This window comes from Orcinus orca, chromosome 8, assembly GCF_937001465.1.
Source record: "Orcinus orca chromosome 8, mOrcOrc1.1, whole genome shotgun sequence".
Taxonomy (NCBI): domain Eukaryota; kingdom Metazoa; phylum Chordata; class Mammalia; order Artiodactyla; family Delphinidae; genus Orcinus; species Orcinus orca.
In genome coordinates this window covers 42,139,554-42,162,305 of record NC_064566.1, presented here as the reverse complement: position 1 = coordinate 42,162,305, position 22,752 = coordinate 42,139,554, and the positions used below count along the sequence as shown (strand labels likewise).

Below are 22,752 nucleotides of genomic sequence, written 5' to 3'. Positions count from 1 at the left end.
GGACCCAAACCTTGGTTTCTAAGTATAATTCTCCAATAAAAGGATACTGGAGGCAACCTGAAATAGCTCTCAAAGCTAGAAAAATTTGGCCAAAGCTGGAACTATTTGAGCAACAAAATAATGACAGTACTCTATTATGACCCAAAGAATAAAATATCCATGAACCTATACTGATATAAACAATTGAATAAATAAGTAGATAGGTAAGTGCTGAAGAAAGAACAAATTTTTCTTACAGAAGAATTCAAAACAATATTTGTAGATACTTCCTCCTCCAGGAAGTAGAGATAATTCCCCTCTCCTTGAGTGTGGGCTGGATTTAGTGACTTCCTTCCAAAGAAAGTATGGGAAAGAAAAATAGTAACTTTCAATGGAGAAAACTGGCAGGTACTACCTTAACCAACTGAATAAGGTTAACATCATCAGTAATAAATCATTTTGATATCATAATACCTCCTGATACATGATGTGCGGAGAAGGCACTTCACCTTTGTGGTAATTTCCCCCAAAACTCATAACTCTCATATAATCAGGAGAAAAACCCAAATTGAAGGACATTCTCAAAGTATCTGACCAGCTCTCATCAAAACTGTCAAAGTCATAAAGAACAAAGAGACTGAGAAACTGTCAAAGATTGGAGGGGATTAAGGAACCGTGATGACTAAATGCAGTATGGGATACCAGGTAGGCTCCTCAAATAGGAAAAGGACATTAGCGGAAAAACTGGTAAAATAAAAATAAAGTGCAAGGTTAATGGTATTATAACTATGTTAATTTCTTAGTTTTGACAACTGTACCGTGTTTGTGTTAAGATGTTAACAGTAGGGGAAGCTGGGTGAAGGATACAAGGGAACACTTGATACTACCTTTGCAACTTTTTAGTAAATCTAAAATTATTCCAAAAGTATAAGGTGGTTCTGAAAAGCAAATTCTGACAGAGTGCCTAGTACAAGAAAAACGTTCTTCTGTGGGTCAAGAATACTTCCCCAGGCCTGAGCTGGCTGAAATATGCCTCAGGTCTAACTATATGCTTTGACTGGAATTCCCTGCTTATTCAACAACTTTCGGAATGTTGATTCAGCCTACAAGGGACTGTGGTCCTGGGAAAGGAATGCAGTGAAGAGGGCACAGGAGCATAATGTCACTAGAAAGATATATCCCCTTATTATAAATCAATCATCCAGCATTCAAGCTAATTGCACCAACTCAGAAGATTCTGTTATGAATCTCTCACTGAGAACTTGTTCATTCTAGGGTCCAAAGTCTATTTTCTGGACTAGCAAGCCTCAAATTCAGACCTTACAGTCTGGTGGGTTCCCTCTCCAATTCCTCCCCACCCCCACTCCCAGCACCCCTTTATCCACGTTGTTGTTCCAGCCCATTAGGCCTGCCAATAGTCAGCTCTCCCAGTGATACCTCCAGGAACACCATACCAGCTATATACAAGGTATTTCTGATATCTTGGCATCCCTTTTACTTTCTTGAATAACATGAATACCAGTTTAAAAAGTGAGATTCCCTCAGCTCCCTTGATATTTTTACTAAGTAAGTGTTATGGCTGTATCCTAGAAAAATTAGGGCACAACACCAATAAACAATGACTCTAGAATACAGCCTCTACCAGGTTTTTACTGTGCTGAAAGAAAAGAACTTGATTCTCTCCCTCCTGTATAACTAATTTTTCTTTAATCTCTGTGTACATTACTTGTGCTTTTCCTTATCATTCTATGTTTGAAGGCTTATGTAACCTGAATTGCCACTTTCCTTTACAGAGATGAAGAGAGAAGTACTCATGTCATTTGTATTTCAAGTATGAAGTCATTCCTCTTTCTCGCTTTTTTATCCATTCTAAAACTTTGCCTTGAACATCAAGTTCTTCTGGCCCACATGACTCTAACCTGGTTGTCAATAATTTTTAGTAACTATTGTAACTGAGAGCTTTTCTTTCCACTCAAAGTTCACCAAACCCTATACTAAAAACAGAAATGTGTTAGTGAATCAAGCAGAGGCATGCAGAGCATCTTCTGTGTAACCCACAATGAAAAGTAAAGTTGCTGAATATTTGTTTCCTTTTCATTATTCAAACTTGATTACATATAATTTTGTGTGTGTGTGTTTCCTACAGTAAATACACACTTAACTTTGAGAAATGGATGGGGTGATTTTTGACTGAGAGAATTTTTGTCTTATTGCTACAGACAAGCCTGGACCTTGAAATGCCTGACTTCTGTATATTTCTCTCACAGGATTGGGTAAAGAGTGGGAAATTTCCTTCCCTTTACCTTGTGGATGAGCAGTTAACCCCCCTCATTCTTCTCTCTGGGAGCTGATCCTTGCCAGAGTCCCAGGGCCTTGACTCAGTTTCCTCTTCATTCTGGTCCCCCGTTCCATACTGTGCTCACAGTAGGTGAGGTGAAGGCGAAAGCAAGCAAGGAAGGGGGAAAAAGGTCCAACCTGCTGTTGCCACGGTATTAGTCAACACCATGTCCTTCTGCATCACCTCCTTCCTAACTTTTACACTACCCTCATGGTCAAGAAAGGCTGACTGGACTGGGAACTTCCCAAGTTGGGATTTTATGAGAAGGAGAAGGAATGAGAAAGGGTAAACTCCATCCCAATACAGCTTCAGACCCTAATTCTCCCACTCCCTGAAATAATGCCTCACCCTTTTCCATAGAACTTTCTTTAGGTTCTTTGTACACTAATTTCTTGCCTCATGTTTCAGCCTTTGGTCAGCCCCTATTCTCCCTGCTCCTCAACCATCCCACACCCTTACTCCATTGTTATGCTGTTCTTGCACCAGTGCCAGTAATGCGGAAGGCCCACTCTCATTGTCAGAGGGAAGAGAACAGCACCTCCAGGGAATGGTACTGAAGAAAGATTTGCTTCTAGCACCTCAAGATGGAATTCTGTCACTTACCTTGATAAACCTAAAGAATAAGCATATACCACTATCTCTTGATTCATTTATTTTATCAATGAATGATCAATTAACTGCCTAGTCTCTCCACCTTTTCAACGTACTCACATATTTCCAAGTGAAGATACTTAGTAGGCAACGTTCAGGGGACAGGATAAGCCTGGATGTTTAAATTTGGGAGTTGTCAGCATCCATATGATATCTGACATACAGACTGAATAAACGCGCAAGCTTCAATCCTTATAATAAATTTTAGTAAAGCTCAATTTCTTTTTCATTTCTGTATATATACATATTTTAAAAACACATCTATAGAAGTTCTCACATTTTCTTCCCACACATGCCTGGGGTGGTAGAGCCTTGCTTTGCAGAACAGTGCTCAGGGATACAGAAATCCAATGGCCAAGTTCTACAAAATGTACATTTTCAGTTTTACTGCAAACTGCCAAATTGCTTTTCTAAATGCAACGTACTAATCTGCAAGCAGTTTATGAAGGAGCTCCTGTTTCTTCACATCCTTTCTTAAACTTTATATTATCAGACTTCATACCTGCCAGTCTGTGGATTGATCTCTCCCCTCAGGGATCAGATTCCTGCTCTATCTCTTTAGAGGAGGAACTGCCACTCTCACCTTAGCACAAGAACTTTGCCCATTTAATGTCCCTGAAAATAAGATTATTCCACAGAAATAAAAGTTTCGTTAGTGGGCCAGTAATTAAATGTGGATTTAATACTTTCTTTTCTGATCCCTATAATCACATAACGTCAAGACATTGTACCAGGAGCCCATTAAGCACTACTACCTACTACTTGGCACGTAAGTAAGCCTTCAATAAATATTTTGTGAATGAACAGAAGGAGGTGTCACTACATAGCCATGTACAAATACAACTGGGCATCTCTCTTGATCCCTCTCTTTTTGTTGCTTCCCTGACATGAATTACCAGGTCCTGTCAGTTCTACTTCTGAGATATCTTTTGTGGCCCTGTCTTATGAATTCCCACTACCATTGCCCAAGTTATGGACATCTAAATCTCCTCTCTTCCTTTCTCATTCTTCCATCCCCAAATTGAAAATGTGTGGGTTATTCTCTCATGTTTATGTGACATTCTACATGCTCATCTTCTGCCTAGAAAATACTCACCTGACAATATTCTTACTTACCCTTCAGAATTCAAGTCAAATATTACCTCCTCTGTGAAAACTTTCTTGACTCCTGGGCAGTTTCTCCTCTGTGCTCCCACAGATGTTCTAGTGGCTCTTCTCATTGGACTTACATTCTGTTGGTTCATCTTTTCTGCTGTCTTGACCAATGCTGTCCAATAGAAATATAATGCAAGCCACATGTAACTTTTCTAGCAGCCACATTAAAAAATGTAAACAGAAACAGATTAAAAGAATTTAAATATTTTAATTTAACCTGATACATCCCAAATATCATTTCAACATGTAACATTTATTAATGAGGTATTTTATTTTTTGGTACTAAGTCTTCAAAATTGTGCGTGTTTTTTATACTTATAACATTTTCCACTCCAGACCGGCCACATTGCAGGTGCTCAATAGCCACATGTGGTTAATGGCTCCTGTACTGAAAGACTAGTATGACGTTCAAAAGGAATCATACCTTGTTAATTTTTGTATTCCCAGGTGTTCGACTTGTCAGAAATGCCTAACAAATGCTTGCTAAATGAATTAATGAATAAATGAACAATGATAAAAATTAGCTAGTGCTGATTGCATGTGAAAGGCACTGTGGTAAGCAATATACATAACTTCATTCCTTTCCCTACAGGCAAATGTTTAGTTGGTATTCAATGGCTACTTAACAGTCATTAAGTAATTAGTCTTGGGAAAGCCACTTGTTTGTTAAGAACTCAAGTTTTCCTACTTGTGAAAGACAGAGGGGATGGGCAAAGTGAGACTTAGACCAGTTCTGAAATAGTGTGGATATAAATGAATGCAGAGCATTTAGAGTTGAGTCATGAAAACAATGAATGATCAGATAAATTTTAAGAGACAATGTTGCACAGTGGAAGGCTTTGGAATTAGGCACACCTGGTTAGAATTCCCAGCTCCACTACTCAGTTATGTGCTCTTAGGCAATGAAATTAAATTTCCCAGTCTTCCACTTCTTCCCTGTAAAATGGAGACAATAGCTACCTGTTGCGGGGTTCGGAAATAATACCTATAAAGTCTTTGGCATGTTAGTATACCTTTAAAAAACAGAAGACATTATTATTGGTTCTGAGAAGTCTTTCATTTTATTTTTTCCCCCTTAGGATTTTAACAGTCGTAAAGGTAAGAGTTTAGATAAGGCTTACCATGTGCCGGAAACTGTGATAAAAAGCTTAAAAATATTAACTCATTCAGCTTGATAGCACCCCTATGAGGTAAGTGCTATTACTGTCATTTCCATTTACCCCCAGGGAACTGAGGCACAGAGGGTAAGTAACTTGCCTAGGGTCACACACATAGTAAGTTGTAGTGCTTCGATTCTACACCCAGGTGTTCAGAGTCAGGACTGTTAATCACTGCTCTATTCTTCTCAAGCCAAGCACTGACTAATTTATTAGAAAAAACCTACAATTGGCTGCTCTAATAAATATCATAACAGAGTGGTTAAATGGCTTTTTTATGGAGAACCTAATCTGCGCACTGTTCTCTGATCTGGAGAATAAGTGATTAGGAACTGAGTTAAATATAAGTTTTATTTCCTTAAGAGTCATACATGTGTGTCACATACATGTGTGTGACAGATTTTTTTTACACATAGATGTGGTTTGCTGTCTGAGGTTCTCCCAGTTCAGGTCCTTTGTTTCAACTGTTTCTGGGAAGAGGGCTTTCCCTAGAAGCTCAAGGGTGAGCTGATACTGATCTCAAAGACTTTAGGCACAGTTCTCAAAAAGCACCACCCAGAGAGCAGGACATAGGGGAGACAGAGTCTGTGGTTTACACCTTGAACATGCTGTGATGTTCTAATACAGATAATGAACTAGTGATTCCCACTTCTGGGCATCTGAAGCAGCTCGGTTCTGACTAATGTGCAAAGAGAGTAAATCCCTAAAAAAGAAAGAAAAAGAAAAAAAGAATAATTTCCAGGTCTCAGGGTCCTACTGAGTTACTACTGCCCCCAAAGTGAGCTCCAAACAATGACAATGCCACCCACAAAAGAAGGGCAAATGACCACCAAATCAGTTGTGGGAAGAAACTGGCCAGCAAGATGGTTACTTCTTTCCACAGTGACACTTGGAAAAAAGACAGCAGATGGTATTTAAAGAAATGTTACAAATACTGTTCCTCTTCCTCCCAATACCTGTGAGTCGGGTAACACCAGAACACTGTTAGCAATAAACAGGGTCTGGAGGAGACACTTGAGAATGTAGGGAAGGCAAAATTTTACCTCTACCTCCTTAGGGGTTTTCAGCTGGGCCTGAGAATTAAACTGACATAAGACAGGAGAAATGTATACCAATTTATATGTTTTACGTGACACGGGGGCTCTGACAAGAAAATGAAGATGCAAAGAAATGGCAAAACCTACAGGCTTTTACATTAGGTTGAACAAAGAGAGGAAATTATGGGAAAGTAACTAAATTATATGGGGAGGTTAAAGGAAGATAAGAATTAACAGTTCTGTTTATACAGGATTCTTTCAGCTTTGATTCCCCATTGAAGAATGTTTCTTTCTTCTGGTATAGGAAGGGTATCTTTCACCTGGGAGATTTTATCTCCTGTTTTCAGGAAGAAATGGGGAGATTAGAAGGCCGTTTCGGCATCTGCTATTCTTTCAAGTGCCTTTAGTTCAAAATAATCCTTATGTCACAGTAGCATATTTTGGGGTGGTATATTCTGCCACTTTTTATTCCTCCCCTGTGAAACTTCACCCCAAAGATTCATAGTGCAGAATCTGAGCTTGCAGATTATTCTGTTTCTCCTCGAATTAGTTTGAGAATAGGTCAGTTTATTTGAACAGTTGTGTCTTAGTTAAGGAGGCAGTGGTGCAGGTGAGAGCAGTAGCTCATCTAAGTTAGATCTCTATATGATGTGAACAATCAGGCATTTAGTGAGGGTTTTTTGTTTTGTTTTGTTTTGTTTTTTTGTGGTACGCAGGCCTCTCACTGTTGTGGCCTCTCCCGTTGCAGAGCACAGGCTACGGACGCGCAGTCTCAGCGGCCATGGCTCACGGGCCTAGCCACTCTGCGGCATGTGGGACCTTCCCGGACCGGGGCACGAACCAGTGTCCCCTGCATCGGCAGGCGGACTCTCAACCACTGCGCCACCAGGGAAGCCCTCTCCAACTTTTTTAATGTACTGCTGTGTTTGACATGCATCAAGCAATTTATTTTTACTATACGTCCTGATTTTAAATTGAGTTTAAAATTTTACAATCTTAAGCATCTAGTAGAGATAACATAAATTCATTTGACTAGTAAATGCAAATAGAATAAGTGCTATGTCTTCATTATATTTACTGTTGACAACTCTGAAGACATGACTTAAACAAGCTTTTATCCCAGATCCTGTGAACCTGAGAAACATTTGGGTTAGTTTCTATATTTCTGAGAGTTTTAGGAATACTTTATATAAGCGTTTATTTTTTTAAACCAATGAAATAGAACTCTTTTACAGAGTAATTTTGGCAGTATCATCCAGAGGTAGAAAAATATTACATGTATACATAGACATATAGAGACATATACAAAAAGAGATCTTACAGTTTTCATTTTAAACCTTAGCCATGAGTTAGGTATAAATATAGAAACACAAAATTTACTAACTTATACAAGAGTTATCTTCATCTTATTAATTTTTTCCTTTCAATTTGACCTTCCCATAGGTAACAGTAGGATAATTGTATAGGGTGGGAGCTCTCTAAAAAATCCTTTTAGATATAGAAGTCCAAATATTCAGGAGTATACCTATTTTAATTATGACTCAAAACCAATAAGCCTTTTATGGCTTAGCCACAGACATGAGAGGCATCCCCAAAGACAGTACAAAAGACGCAGCCCTCCCAAAATCCAGAAAGTTCACTCCCAGAGTTAGCCTAAGAATGCAAAGAGCTTTACTGTCACAGGCAGTAAGAATAGTGTTTGTGAAACTGGTGTCTCTTGTTTCCTACAGGAACTTGAAATGTCTCCAGCTATAGACCAGCTCATTTGTGGCATCGGGTGGGTGACATTAGGATAAGGGCTTCCTAGCACTATGAAGACAACAAAGGTCAGCAACCAAGGCTTCTTATGGACTGGAATCTCTCAAGACAAACTGGAATCTCTCTTAAGACACACTTCTCTGAGAGGTGGCAAGGATGGACAAAGAGAATGCTGCTTGTCATTTTGTGTCTTGATTTCCACCCTGTCTGGCTCGTTACCTGACTCAAGCCAATACTTGTACTGTCCAGTCCAGCTGGTGGAGACCAGAGAGAATATTTTCCCTGGTCACAAAGCCAAGCTCTGAAGATGTGAAACAAGATGAATGGTGCAGCTCATTTTATGATTTTCCTCCTTATGACAAGCACCACTAAAGACAGAGACAAAGAAACAAAGACTAGGAGGCTGTGGATTATAACCAATGGGTACTCAGAACCAAATACAAAGGTCACAACTCAAAGAACTAAGTTTTACATACTTTTTCTCCTGCCAAGCTACATTTAGAAAGGGAAAAAGATAAGGAGAGACTTTCATTATTCTTGCTTTGGTTGGGCCATGCAGGCAGAGATCTAAGGGATTGATGTGTAAGAATTCTTACCTTCTGCTGGCTTTTTGTCAGCTGTCCCAGGATCTCTCAGTGTCCCAACCATTGAAATCCCAACCTCATAACCAGAAACTGTAGGGGAGGCAAAATTTGACCTCTATCTTCTTAAGGTTTTTTGGCTGGGCCTGAGAATTAAATTGGCATAAAACAGATTAACAGTAGAACTGTATACACGTTTATGTTAAATGAAGACTCAAAGAAATGGCAAAATCTACAGGCTTTTATACTAGGTTGAATAAATAAAGGCAATTGTGAAAAAGTAAATTATATGGGGAGGCTAAAGGAAGATACGAATTATTTTAACAAAGTCTATGTATACAGGATACTCGGCTTTGATTTGCCACTGAAGAATGTTTCTTTTCTTCTGGTATAAGAGCATCCTTCACATGGGAGCTTTTATCTCCTGTTTTCAGGAAGAAAAGGGGAGCTTAGAAGGCTCTTCTTGCATCTGCTGTTTCTTAGGTGACTTTAGCTCAAAATAATCCTTATGCTAAAGTGGCATATTTTGGGGTGGCATATTCTGCCACTCTTCAAGAACCAGAAAGTCAGTGGTCAGGACACAAGGAATATTTTAGAAGAGCCAAGAACACAGCAGCTCCATTTTTGTTCCACGTAGATTAAAGCTGTTGAATAACTGAGGGTCAGATGATTCGCCTCCAGGTGAAAACCAAACTTATTTCACAGATCTCTAAAACACTCAGAACAGATACTGGGCATTAAGTTTCACCCTTCTTTTACAGATGAGGAAATGAAACCACAGAAACCTGTGTGTACTCGTTCAGACTGACAATTGATGTATTAGCAGAAATGTTAGAAACTTGGTAGAATTTTTTTGTTTGCTTTTTAATAACAAGCTTTAAAAATATGTTTAAAGCAGACCAATTCTGGATGTCATAATTGAATACAGAACAAGGTAGAGATCACCAAATGAATTGCAGGAGTAACTGTACTCACTAGAAATTTGGCTCTCTTGAGAAAAGCTGCCTGAAACTCTTTCTATGCTGTGCTCAGTCTATGCTATGAAAGTGAGCATCTCTGATGCATTCTAGATAGCAGTAATGGGCTCTTCACTGCAACTACAAAGTTGTGTTCCCTTTAGTTTTGTCAAAAGAAGTAGTTACTTTTAAATAGTTCACACTCTCCTTTGTCATGAAATCTGTAAAGATAAAGCATGGTGAAAAGAATTATTAACACCATGAGTTCCATGAGAGACATACGTAAGATTCTGTGCTACTCATTGTGAGGAACACAAAGATGTATGGAGGAGAAGGCAAAATGACCAGATCTTGTTTTGGAGGAGGCAAATGTGGCATAGTAAAAAGATTATGGAATTTGCCATCAAATAGACCTAGATTTCAATCCCACTTCTGCCACCTAACAGATGTGTGACTTTGGGCAAATTACTTGTCTCATTGAGCCTCAATTTTCTCTTCTACAAAATTCAGATGAATAGATGAACATTTGCATAGGGTTGTTGTAAAGATGGAGTGAAGAACCTCAACAAAACTATGTTTAATGAGATATTGACAGAACAATATATCATATGGGTTAGAAAATGATACATGCCATGAGAAAAGTATTTCCTCAGAGCAGGAAGAGGTACTGTTTGCATAAAAAAGTTAATGCTTGACCTTACTTGACTTCTGTTTTTAAAGAAGTTATGGAAGTCTGAGGGAATGCACAAATAGCTATAACTAGTTTATGAGTAACATATGTGTTTTTGGTGTCTATTCCTATTTATTTTCTCAGTAATGTATGGTATCCTTAGGCTGTAAACTATAGTAATACATTTTTGGCTTGGTATAATTTACCTTCATTTACAGAACTGTGTTTCTGTAGCAAGAATCAAAAGTATATACAGGTGTTCCATACGTGAATAAAATTACAATGTAGTAGATTCCAATATATGGCAGCCCAATTTTCGGGGCTCTTGCTGAAAAGAGATGGGAAAAGCATTTGAATGAATTATTACTTTTTTTTGGTATTACTATATTTTAAGTGTTAGACTCTGGGCAAAATCCTTCATTACCTTTTGTGAAGACTATTAGTCACTTTTTATAGATATATGACTTGGAATTCACGTACAAATGGTGGTGCACTGCAAGGGACATGAGCCACACAACATGCCCATGAGACTGTACCATCTTGGATAGTAAACCGTTGTTTTAATTTTAAGTCCTCTTCCAGAATGCATGCTGCCCATCTGTGGGGGGTCTCTGCTGGAGGGACATGTTACATACACATCGACTTGAATCAAATGAATGCCTTTAAGCTTGCAACCCTAAAGTTATTTTTGAAAGTCATAATGTATTCATTAAGCAATTACTTAATTTCTTCACAAGTTTTTCTCAGAACTAAGTATTAATTTATATATTTATATATAGCTATTATATTGTTATATTTACATATAACTATTTTTAAAAAATGAAGGTATTTGCACAAAAATTTAAAAATTTGTAATGAAAGTACTCTCCAGAAATAGTGCCTAATTGCTTATGGTATGGTGATAAACCTTAGCAGTGGTTAACTTAGCTCTGTATCTTCTAAGAAGATGCCCCTAAATTCCCTAGGCTGGGTTAGATCCTTTTTATATATATTCTCTCATCCTTCATTATAATGGAATTATCTGTTTATGTCTGCCTCCCTATTACACCCTATACTCTATGGGAAATACTGTCTTACCTAACTTTATGTGCCTAGTTCAGGGACAAGTACTTTAAACAAAGGTATTTATCAGAAATGAACAACTTAATGACTGAGTTAATAAACACGAATCCTGTAATCTTTAACTTGTTTTGCTGCTGATGCCCTTCCACAGGCTAGCATTTGGCCCATAGTTCTTGTGGCTATTTTGGGAAGAATATTATTGACCTATAGCTAAGAAGTGTTTCATCTGACCCTGGATATTTCAGAATTTTGCTAATGGCCTGGGTTTTAGACACACATACATCTTGCCTAGCCTAGGGAAATGACTCATCCCTGAGGGTAGGCAGCTGTATTAGTTTTGTGTTCAGTGCCCTCTGCCAGGAATGACTGTATCGACAGCCTCAGTATCCGTGGGTTCCACATCTGTGAATTCAAATAACTGTGGATTGAAAATATTCAGAAAAAAAATTCTAGAAAAGTTCCAAAAAGCAAAAGTTTGAATTTGCTATTTGTCAGCAACTGTTTACCCAGCATTTACATTGTATTTACAACTACTTACATAGCATTTACATTGTATTAGGTATTATAAGTTAACTAGAGATGATTTAAAGAATGTGGGAGGATGTGCACAGTGGTTATGTTAGCAGTGGTTAACTTAATTCTGCATCTTCTAAGAAGATGCCCCTAAATTCCCTAGGCTGGGTAAGATCCTGTTTATATGTATTCCTTCATCCTGCATTATAGTGGAATTATCTGTTTATGTCTGTGTCCTTATTATATCCTATGCTCTGTGGAAAATACTATCTTACCTAACTTTATATGTCAAGTTCAGAAACAAAGATTCTTCACCATCTCACATAAGGAACATGAACATCTGTGGATTTTGGTATTTGCGGGGGGGCGGGGGGAGAGTGTGTCCTGGAACCAATTCCCCACGGATACAGAGGGTGACTGTACTTGGTGCTGGACTGTGAGCTCCTCCAAGGCAGAAGCCATGGTGTTCAAATGAAAGTAAAGTACGCAGCTCCGTAAATTTCTGTAGTTTCCAACTGGGTGCAGCACCATGGGTGCTTTAGTTCTGGTAACAGTGTCAGGCACTGAAACAGGCTCTAAATCCTCAGAGAAAAATCATTCTGAACCATCTTAGCTCATCCTTAAAGCACCAACCTGTGAGTGTTATTCACCGTGCCAGGAGCTTTCACTCACTTTAAATTCTCACAGTCCTTTTTTTCTTCCTCTGGTTTCTAGTTTTTGAACGATAGCTAAATCCTAGTGTGATTGTTTATACCATGGGTGTCCCATGGAGCCTACGGTTATGGTAATATTAGAGTTTTTCTCACAATCCTTTTATCATTTAAAAAATTGAGATATTATACATAAAGTGCGTTGAGTGAACTAATCTTAAGAGTACGACTCGGTGAAGTTTTATCTAGGCAGACACCACCTCGGTAACTACCACCCAGATCAAGAGGCAGAACGCTCCGAGCTTCCGTGAGGTTCCCTTGTGCCCTTTCCATTTCCCCTCCTCCCCCCCGCGAGATAACCATTATTCTAATTTCTCTCATGGATAAATTTTGTATGAAATTACTCTGGAAGCAGTGTTAAGTGGAAATATTTGACCCACAGTCCCGCGGGGCTGGACGAGACGCACGCTCGGCTCCCTCTCTATAGGGCACCCCGCGGAGGCTCCAGGGGACCACAGAGCCACGATTCCGCTCTCACCGACCCAAACCAGCCCCGCCAAGAGGCGCGTCGGGACTCACGAAGACAGCACGGGAGCACGCCACAATGGCTGCCAGCGGTCACCCGCGGCCGCCTCGCCGCATCTTCCCCACTTTTCCAGTGGGCGCCGCTCCCAAGCGACGGGCAGCCCGGGTGTGGCCCTGGACGCGACCCGCCAGAACGCGAGCTGCCGGCGGGGGCGCTCGTGAGCTCGGGGTGTGGGGCGCGCGACCATTGGATGAACTTTCCCCGCGAGCTGGTCGGGAGCAGAGCCCACCTCCCGGCCCTCTCTCCGCCCTCCCATTGGCCGTTCGTGTCCCACCCGCGCCCGCTCCCGTCTCCTCCCGCCCGGAGGGAAACGGGGTTGAGGGGGTGGGAGGCCGAAGCCAGGCGGAGGGTGAGCGGTCCTCCTAGTAAGGGGGCACTAGAGAGCCAATCAGGACAAGATGTGGAAAAGAGGCGCCGCGTTAGCCAGTCACATTCCGAGGTCCGTGTCGGGGCCGGCTGACGCGAGCGCGGGCCGCAGCCAATGGGCGTGCCACCGCCCGTTTGCTCTTCAGCGGCCGGTCGGGGGCGGTGGAAGAGCGAGTGAAGGGAGCGCGACGCCGACGGCGACAGAGCCCTCTCTGGACTGCCAGGAGGAAAGCGAGGCCCGAGCCTCTGCGTCTAGGTGAGAGGCGGGGACGCCGGGCGGGAGAGGCGGGCTGCGGGTCCCTCCTCGCCTGGCCGGGGCCACGGCTCTGGGAGCCGGGGAGGCAGGCCTGGCCGAGGCGGGGGCTACACCAGCTGCCCCGCCCCCGCCCACGGCTGCGTAGAGCGGGGGGCGCCCGCTTCTGCCCGGATGGTCTCTGCGAGGCTTGGCGGGGCCACCGCCCTCTGGAGAGCCGGGACTGAGAGCGGTGCCATAGGGGGGGCTTGGTTTGCAGACGCGGAGCCTGGGGGCGCCGCCTGGGGCGGTGAGACCGCGTAGAGGTGGCGAAGGTGGGGCGGAATAGTTAACGGAGGAGCAGGTTTGTGCGCCTGAGGGTGGCAGTGAAAGGAGGCCTGTGATGGCAGGATTTTGGGTCTGGGGACGAAGAAAGTGATGGGAATAGGGTGATGCTCAGAAAAGGGTGCCCGGGGAGAAGGTGCGGAGCCGGGGCGTGTGGTTGGCCTCTTGGAAGTAGGCATTGATTGAGACTGGGGGGAAATCAGCTGGGAGTGAAGGGAGGACAGGCTTGGGACACGTGAATCTGGAGTAAGAGGCACTTACTAAAGCCGGAAGGTGACTGAGAGGCAGAGGTTTTAGGTGAGGTGTGGTTGGAGGCTGTTAGACTAGAAAGCGTTAGGTGGCCAGTTAGGAGAAAGTATACGAGGAGCAAACGAGGTAGGTTTATGTATGGTAACTGAAGGGTGTGGATCTTTTATGAGTAAGTCAGCAAGAATAACTGTCGGTTTTGTCAGGTAGGAGTCAGTCAGCCAGGTCCATAGGTTCATTCACTACTCATCGATGGCCAAACTCTCAGACTTGTTAACTCTCACCGCTGAGGTTGATTGTCCTCCCTCCCCAACCCTCCTCCTTCCTCCCCAACCCTTCTCCCACCCGTGTGACAGTTCATCTCATTGTTTTGCCTCAGCAGCACACGAACTCATCTTCTCACAAGCCATGGCACAAATATTGTTTGCTTTTGATTGGATGGCAGTGAGGAATCGCTTAATTCTTATATCAAAAAAAAGTAGAATGTGTTAGTTTAAAGACAACATCACAGGATACTTTGCGAAAACTGCAATACAGGGGAGTTTCTCAACAGTCATGTGTCATAAAAATGATGTAAGATCTCTTACAGTAACACAAGTAAGAGTGAACATAAGTACAATTGTCTTACTCTATAAGAATCAAGCATTTTGATGTAGAATTTGATTATGCATCATGCTTGTTGGGAAATTTTTCAGCCTTGGGAAGAGTTTTGTAGCTAAATAGGTTCAAAGTTCTTTTCACTTACAGGAAAGAAAAACGTGGTATCACTGCTACTACCTTTCTGTTTAAAGCTTTGGAAGTTTTATTTGCGGGGTATGGGCAGAGGTTGGGGGCAGGGAAAAGATAGTAGAAAAGAAAATGGTCCATTACTACATTTCCATTGGATTTAAACAGGAGGAGGTGATACAACTGAGGTATTATTTCTGCCTGAGGATAGGACAAAAGGATTGTGAAGAGTTAAGTGCTTCTTTACCAACATGAAGTAGTATAGTGTTAAGGACAAAACCCAAAGAGGGCATTTGTCATATAGGATGTTTCCTAATTAACCAAATCAACAAAGCATTATAGGTAATGGACCATTCTTTAGGATGTAGAAATAGTTTTGTGGAAGTAATTTCTTGGTAATGCTATTCACTGATCACATTTTACTCTTAGTATAACAGAGTACCTAAGTGCTGAGGGGCTGAGGCGACTCGGAGCAGAGAAGTAATCTGAGTGGTGTGGAGTTAATCAGGGAAAGTTTCCTGGAAGAGGTGAGTGTTGAGCCATCTTTTGAACTAGGAGTTGGGACATGGGTTATTGCAAGATAAGAGGATGGCATTCCAGTAGTATGGACATGTTATAAGCAACTGTGGACAAGAGTGACAAATTAAAAATGGTTTTTAAGGAGGATTGAAGATTTGAATGAAGATCTTTTTAAAAATAATTTTATTTATTTATTTATTTTTGGCTGAGTTGGGTCTTCGTTGTTGCGCGCAGGCTTTCTCTAGTTGTGGTGCGCTGGGGCTACTCTTCTTTGTGATGCATGGGCTTCTCATTGCGGTGGCTTCTCTTGTTGTGGAGCACCGGCTATAGGTGTGCAGGCTTCAGTAGTTGTGGCACGCGGGCTCTAGAGCGCAGGCTCAGTAGTTGCTTGAGGCACACGGGCTTAGTTGCTCCGCAGCATGTGGGATCTTCCCGGACCAGGTTTTGAACATGTGTCCCCTGCATTGGCAGGTGGATTCTTAACCACTGCGCCACCAGGGAAGCCCATGAATGAAGATATAAAGGTGTAGAAATCAACTAAGTCTGTTGTTATAGCTTAGTTGATAAATGATGGTTTTGTATGGTGGCTAGGAGAGAAAAATTAGAATAGTTGATGATGGATTGGAGATAAGTGGTGAAGAGTACAAAAATGTTTTTTGATAGTTATGATAAGAGGAATATGGTGAAAGTAAATTAGGTTATTGAGAAGTAGATTTGGTGTTCAACCGTATATAATAATAAATTTTTTTTTTTTTTTTTTTTTTTTTTTTTTTGCGGTACGCAAGCCTCTCACTGTTGTGGCCTCTGCCACCGTGGCATGTGGGATCTTCCCGGACCGGGGCACGAACCCGTGTCCCCTGTATCGGCAGGCAGACTCTCAATCACTGTGCCACCAGGGAAGCCCAATAATAAATATTTTTGATTCCTGTACTAGATTATGTTGAGAATAATAGCAAAATTTATTGGGTGCAACTTTGTGCCAGAAACTGTTTTGAGCTTTCCAAGCATCATCTTCCTTTGATTATCCCTACTTTATAAATGAGAGAACTGAGGTTCAGAAAGATTTAATTTAACCAAGGTAACACAACTAGTAGGTGGCAGGTCAGGGTTGGCAAAGTCAGTAAGTAAACGTAAATTGAGCATCTGCTTCATGCCAGGCATTGTGTTATTAAGTGCTAGGGATTCAAGGTTGACAAGCAAATTCAAAGTCAGGACTGAGCCATGTTTTAGAGATTGTCAGGAGTTAACAGAAGAGAGCCAGTGAAGAAATAGAAAAAGATTAGTTGGAGAGACTTTTGTAGACACTGAGGAATATACTGTTTAGGGAAACTTAGGATAGAGTTTTAAGAAAGAGGAAGTGATCATCAGCAAAATATGTAGAGACTCAGAAGAGGAAAGATTGAGAAGAAACCATTGAGTTAAGTAAGGAAAAACAGTGTGAATTTGGTCTTAAGAAAGCCATAATGAGGATACTAACATATGGATTGGTAGTTAATTGTGTTTAGTGGCAAGTGCTCTATACAAATTTAAAGTTTGGTATGATCATAATTATGGTCAAATTCATAGGAAAGATGTTGGTATGTCCTTTTGTAATATTTTAGTTATTGGCTGGTAAGATCATGGGTAGTTTAAAAATGCTGGTACTTTTTGTATTTTTCCAAGTTTAAAAAAAAGCATTGTTATTTTTATCATTAGTGGGGAAAAATCATTCAACTAAAATGAACTAATAGTGAGAGAATATGTGGGTGGTCTAGTCTGTACTATGTTTGGGGTAGGAGAGAAGATGGTCTTATTTCAGTGTCTACTGCATATGAGCCACTTTGCTAGGCACAGTCCCATCTTGGCAATGACTTGTTATTGTTGGAAACAACCTGAAACTACATTTGCTTAATCTGGGGGATCAGGTTACTAAAGCACCCTGAATCATGGAGATATGGTCTTGACTTTTCTGAACATTGTTTAATAAATGAATTTAAGGTTAAAAAAAACAAACCAGTCGTACATTGAGTCATTTTAAATGTGTCTTTTTGACCTTATACCCTTCTCTCCTCCCACACGTAGGCTTATAGTTCCTCTCTTCAGTGGGTTTGTATTGGGCTTAGAGTCTCAGTTCAGTAAAGGCAGCATGAAAGTGCTGAGTTTACATATAACAAGTTTAACTTAAACACTTAAAATTTGTCATTGTTTTCTGTTCCCAGTTTGAAGAAGAAAAGAGAGAAATTTCAAGAAAATAAGCTTTTCTTATCAAATAATTATTCCAAAGGAAATTAGTAGTATTTGCCCTAGGGTTAGTACAGATTTATTCCAATCTTGTAAGTCAAGAATGGGACGTAGTTTTTAGTTTTAATTTCATTTGGTCCATAGGAATTGTGGAAGGAAACTTAATATTTCATCTAGGCACTGTACTATGTTCCTTAAATAAATTATTACATTTAATTCTCAGGCAATTCTCTAAGGTGGTTATCTTGTTTTATGAAGAGAATGAGATTTGGAGAAATTAGTAACTTCCCAAAGGCCAGAGAGCTAAGTGGCAGAGCTGGAGATTCCAGTTTGCTTTCTCTGACTCCAGAGCTCATGCATATGAGATGTATGGCAAAAAGGACTTGTTTATTAATACAGACAACTGAAAAAAATGCCACATAGCCTTAGGTATTTAGTAACTATTCGTTACTTTAGAAGATGGGACTCTTGCTCTGTGTGTTTGTGCCTGTGACATGGGGTCTTAAATGATAGTGATTTTTGTGTCTTATAGGGTGCGTTATATTTTATTGCTTTAGAGGTGTGTGTTTTCACATTTTAATATTTTTTGAAATGAAGATTTTACAGTGTCTATATTTTTTAAAAAATGTTTACAAAATGGATACTATGTCTTAAAGTCAAATGTGTCTCAGAATTAAGGAAGTGTGGTATGTGCATATAGTATTCATGTATAACTGTCTTAGCAGTTTGTTTGCATTTTCTACCCAGCCTCCTCCCTTTACTTAGTGTATTGCTTTTTTTTTTTAGTGTGGTAGAATACAGAATTGAAGTGTATATTAATAATAAAATAGTCATTCTCTTTAGGTAGTGAATATTATGGGGTAGGAGGAAGTTTTTTATGTAGAAAATTCACATTGCACTGTGAATGAGCAGATCTGAATTTTACTTTTGGTTTTGTTAGCAACTTGATGTGTAACTTGAGGCAAGTCACTTCCCCTCTCTGAGCTTTAGTTTCCTCATCTGTAGAATAGAGTGGGGAGGGGAACTTTTAGACCTGTCTAGCTTAAAGAAACTGTATGCCTTCTTTCTAATTAAAAATGTGAATGCCTTAGAGCCCTTTCTTAAAATACTGTATTTGTTGCTTTTTACTATTTTTTCTTTCCCTTTATCTCCCTTTCTTCCCTCCCTGCCCTTTTTCCCATGGATCCTTGAGGGTATTGTCAGATTCTTAATTTATTAGAGAGTATGAATTACTTTTTATATTCTCCATTTATCAAGACAGGATATCTGAGAAAAGTAGGTAACCAGTAAGTAGTGAATGAATGAATATGTTTTATCTGGGTTAATAAAAGAATTGTTTAAATAAAATACCATCAAAGAGTTGTTGAAGTTTCATTGAAGGCTAGTACTGCTGCCTTTCACATAAAGAATGAAATGTGTTTAGCAAAGTAACTGCTCTCTACTGGGCAGATGTACAAAGAGGAAAGCTCCTGCACCTGTCTTTAAGAAGCTCTCTGTTCTAATAGGCGAGGCCAATGTCTTTAAACTTTGTATTATGGAAAATTGCAAACATAAAAATATAATAATATGCATATCACCAGCTTTAACATTTTTCAACTTGTGGTCAATCTTGTTTTTTCTGTATCTCCACCCACTCCCCTCCTCCTTCTTAATTTTGAAACAAGTCCCTAGACATTTTTACCTGTTATTACCATACAGCATGATAAATGCAACAATAGACATGCTAATCTAAGTGAAGTGGAAATTTCTTCATATAAATATATTTGAGACTTGTATATTATACTGTTCTGAGCAAGAGAAATTAGATATAATAATCTACTGTAGGACAGGGATAAGTAGTTGGAGAGACTGAATATACATGTATAAAACAGAATGTAGCAACGTAAGATCATATGCCAGTATTAGAGATTCTAAATGGGAAATGACATCGGTGGAGTGTGTGTGTGCATGTGTTTAAGTTTTAACTGTGTGACAGTTTTAAGATTGCTTTGAGATATCTAGTCTAGATCATTCTTGTTCTTTATGGAATTTTTGCCAAAAGTGTTGGCATGGCAGCCACAGGAGAAATCCTTCTTGAATGTAAGGAATTCTTACCACTATATCTTATTATTTTGGAGTATTGACTTAAAAACTTTGAACTATTAACTGAGAATTAAAATCTTAAAATATATCCCATGATGCAGAGTCTTAGTCAAAGGTCATAAACTTCTTTGAGCATCTCAGAGCTTTGTGCTATCTCTTCTCCTCAGAAAAAATATACATATACACTTAGTTTTTCTAATAATTTCAGGAGGCTAATAATAAGACTTTCAAAACCCATTCAGATATCTTTGAAGGTTTACAGATTCTGGTTTAATAATCCATTCTTTAATGTATAGGCAGATAGCATACTGCTAAAATTCAACTTTATTTATTTCTTTGTGCTTTTCACCTTCTACATATAAGTGTTTTTGTTTTTTTTAACTTTAAACAATTTTTATTACACAAACGTTGTCACATAATTGGATATTGCTCTACTCTGTACACAATTATTCTTACTCTCCACAGAAAGGCTGCTTCTTAGCTTCTCATCTGTTGATGGCAATCACTAAAATCCTGATTTTAATAGAATAGTAGTAAAAATGCCTCAGTGATTTAAGTTGAAAGCAGTACATTGGTACATGGCTCTTATACTCATTTACCAGGAATGTGCAAATGTCTTTATTCAAAAATACAAAATAAATTATCTGTAGGTATGGACAATGACAGCAGTAAACCATTCTGTGTTGTCAACTGAAACCAGTAACTGATGGTTATAGTGATTTTCTTAAACATCAGCCAGCCTTTTCTTCAGTCATCTCCTTCAACTGACCTCTCTTAAAGTTATTGGTGAGGAACGCTGCCTTGAGCTTCCTTTCACATCTCATTAATGATGGTAAAGCACTATTCTAGGAATTAGGACATGCCACCTCCCATCCCACCTCCCATCCCACCCATTCCGCCCATTCCAGGATCCTTCTCTTCTTTAGGAATTTCTGTGACTACGACTTCTACTGTAGTTAACAGAGAGGCCACTCCAGCAGCATCCAGTAAGGCACTTCTTACAACCTTAGTTGGATCAGTGATTCCTTTTTCCACCATATTCACAAAATCTCCAAGCATAGCGTCATAACCAACTTCTGAAGAACTTTGCAAAATTTTCTCAACTATCAGTGATCCTTCGACACCTGCATTCTTAGCAGTGGTCATTGAAGGAATTTTGAGTCAAACAAGTGTTTTTCATTATTGAGTGAAATTATAAAATTCATTATGCAATGCCTAATTTTTTAAAAGACCAATTCTTAATTGCATTCTTGGGGGAAAACAAGCTGTAGCCAGTTTGAATATGTAGGAATGATTTTACCAAAGATTTTGCAATAAGTGTATGGAACTTTATATAATGGCTTCTATCCATCCTGAATTAAGATGAAGTAGAATATGATTTAAGAATGAATAAATACATAAATACCACTTTTTCAGAGGTAAAGGAAAATCTTCTTTGACCTCTCTTGCCCTTAAATAGTTAAGATCTGTGGAGGAAAGGATCTGTTAAAGTATTTTGAGGTTCACATTTGTGTTAAAACAACTCCTAGATATGATACACAGAGGCTTAGAAACATGTATTGGTCTGACAGAGGATTGATTCTCTGTAGAACCCTGAGATCATAAGTGTTCATTGTCCATCTAGTTTGAAGGATGGGCCTAAATATATTTCTTAGAAGTATGGTTTTTTTTTTAACATCTTTATTGGAGTATAATTGCTTTACAATGGTGTGTTAGTTTCTGCTGTATAACAAAATGAATCAGCTATATGTATGCATATATCCCCATATCCCCTCCCTCTTGTGTCTGCCTCCCACCCTCCCTATCCCACCCCTGTAGGTGGTCACAAAGCACTGAGCTGATCTCCCCTTGCGATGCGCCTGCTTCCCACTAGCTATCGATTTTACATTTGGTAGTGTATATGTGTCAGTGCTACTCTTTCACTTTGTCCCAGCTTACCCTTCCCCCTCCTCGTGTCCTCAAGTCCATTCTCTACATCTGCATCTTTATTCCTGTCCTGCCCCTGGGTTCATCAGAACCTTTTTTTTTTTTTTTTAGATTCCATATATATGTGTTAGCATACGGTATTTGTTTTTCTCTTTTTGACTTACTTCATTCTGTATGACAGACTCTAGGTCCATCTACCTCACTACAAATAACTCAATTTCATTTCTTTTTATGGCTGAGTAATATTCCATTGTATATATGTGCCACATCTTCTTTATCCATTTGTCAGTGGACACTTAGGTTGCTTCCATGTCCTGGCTATTGTAAATAGTGCTGCAGTGAACATTGTGGTACATGACTCTTTGAATTATGGTTTTATCAGGGTATATGCCCAGTAGTAGGATTGCTGGGTCGTATGGTAGTTCTGTTTTTAGTTTTTTAAGGAACCTCCATACTGTTCTTCATAGTGGGTGTATCAATTTACATTCCCACCAACAGTGCAAGAGGGTTCCCTTTTCTCCACACTCTCTTCAGCATTTATTGTTTGAGGATTTTTTTTTTTGATGATGGCCATTCTGACCAGTGTGAGGTGAGAAGTATGGGGTTTTAAAAATTTGTGGATTGTACCTAAAATATAATCGTAATAATGGTTATTAGCATAAGCAGAATCCTTAGGAGATAGGAACAGATCAGTTAGCTGCTAAATGAGACATTTGACTGCAGAGCAGAGCATAGGTTGTTTGAAGATCAGTGAATATTAGGTGTATGGCTTTAAAGTGATAACCTTGTGACCCATTGGAGTTAATAATTTTCTGAGTATCTAATGTATTACTAGGAAATAAACTTATTCTAATATACAGTAATACATAGACTTTGAGAGCTAGAAGAGGATTTATCCATCAGTGATTTAGCCTCTCCTTCAGTGAATTTTATGACTGATCAGAGCAATTAATTGACTTGCCCAAGGTCACGTGGTTAGTGGCAGTCACAACAGTGT

At 39.7% G+C, this 22,752-nt stretch overlaps 1 protein-coding gene and 1 long non-coding RNA gene across 7 annotated transcripts in view; one reads left to right on the top strand and one right to left on the bottom strand.

The window, feature by feature from the left end:
- LOC117196367 (uncharacterized) overlaps positions 1-10,721 on the bottom strand; it is a 33,015-nt gene extending 22,294 nt beyond the window's left edge. The window contains exons 1-5 of the long non-coding RNA XR_004476507.2: positions 10,707-10,721; positions 10,489-10,610; positions 9,632-9,833; positions 8,672-8,802; positions 4,111-4,235 (exon numbers count right to left, since the gene is read on the bottom strand). This is a non-coding gene — a long non-coding RNA (uncharacterized LOC117196367). The remainder of the gene's footprint in view (positions 1-4,110; positions 4,236-8,671; positions 8,803-9,631; positions 9,834-10,488; positions 10,611-10,706) is intronic.
- Positions 10,722-13,361: 2,640 nt separating this feature from the next.
- The window catches only part of FAR1 (fatty acyl-CoA reductase 1), a 73,873-nt gene continuing 64,482 nt past the window's right edge, over positions 13,362-22,752 (top strand). For 4 of the 6 annotated variants that reach the window (XR_007478868.1, XR_004476504.2, XM_049713798.1 and 1 more), the window contains exon 1: positions 13,362-13,715. Coding sequence is in view for 2 of the 6 variants with exons in the window: in XM_049713798.1 (XP_049569755.1) it covers positions 13,492-13,715 (224 nt within the window). In the remaining 4 variants the exon portion in view is untranslated. Of the gene's footprint in view, positions 13,716-15,437; positions 15,536-22,752 lie in introns of all 6 variants that reach the window. The other 2 variants (XM_033404449.2, XM_049713799.1) reach the window with 1 other exon arrangement.